At 38.0% G+C, this 3751-nt stretch overlaps 1 protein-coding gene across 2 annotated transcripts; it reads left to right on the top strand.

The window, feature by feature from the left end:
- Nucleotides 1–1121: 1121 nt before the first annotated feature.
- LOC113569881 (parvalbumin beta-like) lies at nucleotides 1122–3654 on the top strand. Of its 2 annotated transcripts, none has more exons than XM_026997957.3 (5): nucleotides 1122–1237; nucleotides 1709–1788; nucleotides 2393–2519; nucleotides 2777–2886; nucleotides 3429–3654. In XM_026997957.3, the coding sequence occupies exons 2-5, from the start codon at nucleotides 1728–1730 to the stop codon at nucleotides 3449–3451; spliced, it is 321 nt and encodes a 106-aa protein (XP_026853758.1). In that variant the 5' UTR covers nucleotides 1122–1237; nucleotides 1709–1727; the 3' UTR covers nucleotides 3452–3654. The 2 variants fall into 2 exon arrangements, with proteins under 2 accessions (XP_026853758.1, XP_026853757.1); XM_026997956.3 differs by having other exon boundaries at nucleotides 1131–1237; nucleotides 2387–2519.
- The last annotated feature ends 97 nt before the right edge of the window (nucleotides 3655–3751 follow it).

Raw genomic sequence — 3751 nt, 5'->3', positions numbered from 1 at the left:
GTCACGTGCAGCCGCACGTCCCAGCAAATCGTAGGACGCGCGTGGAAAAGCAGGTCTCACGCGGAACCGCGAACGTCTCCCCGAGGCTTTCCGTGAAAGTGTCGCTCACTGGCAGGGCAGGCACAGGTCTGCATGCCAGACGCAACATGCAGCTCAATGATTTAATAACGTTGCTTTTTTGCAGCAATAAACGTGTGGGTAAGCAAAAGAAAAAGCACAGTAAACTATGTATAGGTTAAGAAACGTCCTTGGTTATATTATCCTTGTGTTTGGATGGAAATTCACAATATTTTTCATATGTTGTCCCATGATCACAATTTGTGTTATAGATTTGTATGTAACTCATTATATGCCTGATCTGTTATTGACAGGAGGGGGCTCCGCAACTTCCATACATGGAGAGAAATGTTTACATCTTAATCAGATTAGATTTGTTGTTTGTCCTACTACATATTTACTCACATCTGTGAGTTCAAGGGATGGAGAGATTGTTTACAAAGAATTTGCAACGATAATAAACTGTTGTTTGTTTGTTTTTGTGAGTCCTAATGTTTATTGCAGTACAATAAATCAAGTTTCATCAAGATCCCTAACAGGGTAATCTTTGACAAATAAGAAAAAAATAATAAATGAATTCAAATGAAATAAATAACTTAATAGCAGTTAATAATTAATTAATTATTCAAATACATTAAGTACCTCTAAATACCTCAAGTACCTCTAAACATAACAGGGTATGCACAGAGTAATAAATAAGGTAGAGATATTATACTCATACTGTCTCTTAAGAGAATAAATAATTTAGAGATTATTCTGTGAAACAGTATTTGAATACGCTTGCCTTTGTTCACACTAGGAAGCCTGACTACCTGGCTACCTCATTCTATCTCTGCACTGTGCACTGGACAGTTATCGCTAAGGCCATCCAAAACAAAGAATGCTCATGCTTCAACAGTAATGATGGTATAATGCAATATTATCTTAACATTTTCTCAGTCATAACAGCAAACTTCAATCACAACAGCAACTTCAGGGGGCTAGTTATTAACCAGCAGCCATCAGAAATCATCTGCTCTGATTAGCTAATGAGAAGGGCGGTGTTTTATTTGTGGCAGGGAGTTCTCCCTGGGGTTGAGAATCCAGGCACTTTCTGACTCTTGCAATCACAGCCCTGCATTCAGGTGGACGCCACAGAAGAAGGCTGCTCTGCAGATAAAGGCTTATCACTCAGCTGAAGGTTAGTGCTCACATGTGGCCAAGCTTCACTTGTTCTATTTTCACTAAAGCTCGCAAGTTTTGTTTTGAGCTTACTGTGTTGAGTTAATTTGTCACAGTAAAACAAAGAAAAAATATACTGATGCTGAGATTTATAAAAAAAAAAAGTTAATAAACATGTTTTTACATTCACATAATCTACATCCATTTTAAAACATTTATTGTTAAGAATATATTGCATGTTCATTGCTAAATGTGTATAGAAGCGCAATAAGATTATATGTATGTATTTTTTACATTTAAAAAATTATTTTTCAATGCTTGGTTTGAGCCAGTGAGGAATACATTTACATAATTATAATAATTATACAAACCTATGACTGCTGCTAGGTAACTATTTCACTGCTTAACATATATGTGGTGACACTGATGCTGTGTAGTTAATCTTTTGCTCTTACACTTAAACCTTCCACTTAAATCTCCATGAGTTCAGCCTTCAGGTGGACCCAAGCATGGCATTTGCAGGCCTACTGAAAGAAGAGGACATCACTGCCGCTATTCAGGCTTGTCAAGGTCTTCTGAAGGACACAAACAGATGCCCACACAAACAGATACACACCCCACCCATATTCACCAGAACCCACTTATAGAAATCTTAACTACCGGAGAGTCCCGAGGGCTCATGCGTAGGGGATGGTTGGATGCAGGTAACCAGGCAGCCAGGGGGCTGGGGAGCCATCGCCACCTTGGTACCACTGTGACTGCGCTAAGCGCACAAGGACAGTCTGAACCACCATGCATGTCTATTTCAAATCCCACTTGCTCATGATTATTCATCTGACAATTCTGTCTGTTTGGAAAAAGCAAACAAAAGCACACCATATGGAGATGCAAATGTCTGTGTGTTTAGTCGTGCCTCCAGAGCATGCTATTACTGCAACTTTATTTTTAAGCATCAGTATAAAAGGATGCATAGCATCACAATGCCTATTTTAGAAATAACATCAATTTAGTTACAAGTTGTAAACCACCTTTAGACTTTATTATTGTTGTAATTTGGAAGATTATCTTATAAATGCAAACGGGGCTTAGCAAACAAAATGAACCCCTAACTGAGTTTTTTCCCTCTTCCTTGCTTTCTCTGTCTCTTACTGCTGTTGTATCACATGAGCTCCAGGCACTTTCACACACAAGACTTTCTTTGAACAAGTGGGGCTCTCTGTGAAGTCAAGTGCAGAGGGACAGACGGTGTTCACAGTCCTTGACCGAGACAAGAGTGGATTTATTGAAGAAGAAGAGCTCAAGTAAGATAAGACATGGAATGGTACTTTCCAGTGGAACTGATTTTGGTTTAGCACTTCAGTTTACAACCTAGATTAGATTTTTCATTTTCAGAGTGCAATAATGATACTTGTTTAGAATATTTGAAATCATTTTTAAAATGTAAATAATAGAACTGTGGTAAGTGTTATATAATTTTTTAAAAATCTACTTAAGATGTCAAGAATAACTAGACGCTGAATGAGCTCTTTTCACTTCTTTCACCTCTTTGTCTGTCCAGACTCTTTCTCCAGAACTTCTCTGCAGGTGCCCGAGAGCTAACAGATTCGGAGACAAAAACATTCCTGGCAGCTGCAGACCATGATGGAGATGGCAAAATTGGGATGCAAGGTAAAAACATCCTTAGAGAGTTAAGCCTCATGAAACACACTCTGCCTGCAGTCCCCTGGGAACTTGAAGCAATCCTCACAGCGCACCTTTACATTTACCCAGAAGAGTAACGCAATCAGGGGTGCTGCCAGGGGTTTGGACCCTACGAAACGATATAACATGAAAAAAAATCACCTAATGTACTAATAAATCATCTTTTAGGGCCCCTGTCAGTCACAGGGTCTTAGAAGTATCCTAATCTAATAAACTGATTTAGGTAACTTTTCTGTTTTTCTCATATTGGCAAAAACGTTCCTAAGGTGCTAGATCTCTGGGTGTAATAACTTTATGCTTTTATTCTGCGATGTTGGTGTAAAGCACAGGTTACATTTTTGTTATATTTAAATATATATCAGTGTAGTGTTACACTGATCATTTTGAAATGGTTATTATTATTAGCATATTGAAATTAATTTAACTGATTTTTAAGGTCTTGTTCTACAAGAACTGTGACACAGAAATGTATGTGTAATTAGTATTTGTATGTCTTTTCCTGTCCCCAGAGTTCTGCACACTTCTGAACTGAGATAGTGACGTATCCTCTGGACTGATGAACACCTGTGATGTTCTGCTTTCTTTTTGCACTCTTTCATCCTCAACATTGTGTCTGTAGGGAGCTAATGAGCATCCGAATATCCAGTTGCTTCAGACGAACTTTAAAACTTTGTCTCTAATCATTTCATAATTTAATGAACTAATGAAATGAAATAAAGATCAGTAGTTCACAGATTATGTCTAACATTTTATTGGTCCCTTATGTGACAGAACTGTCAGTGAATATACAGGTACAGTTAGGTAAAACATAGTTAGATGTTCTGTAGATCAA

Source organism: Electrophorus electricus, chromosome 3 (genome assembly GCF_041902795.1).
Source record: "Electrophorus electricus isolate QZ-2024a chromosome 3, ASM4190279v1, whole genome shotgun sequence".
Lineage (NCBI taxonomy): Eukaryota > Metazoa > Chordata > Actinopteri > Gymnotiformes > Gymnotidae > Electrophorus > Electrophorus electricus.
The sequence above is the reverse complement of the archived record's forward strand: the minus strand, read 5'-3'. Positions and strand labels throughout refer to the sequence as shown.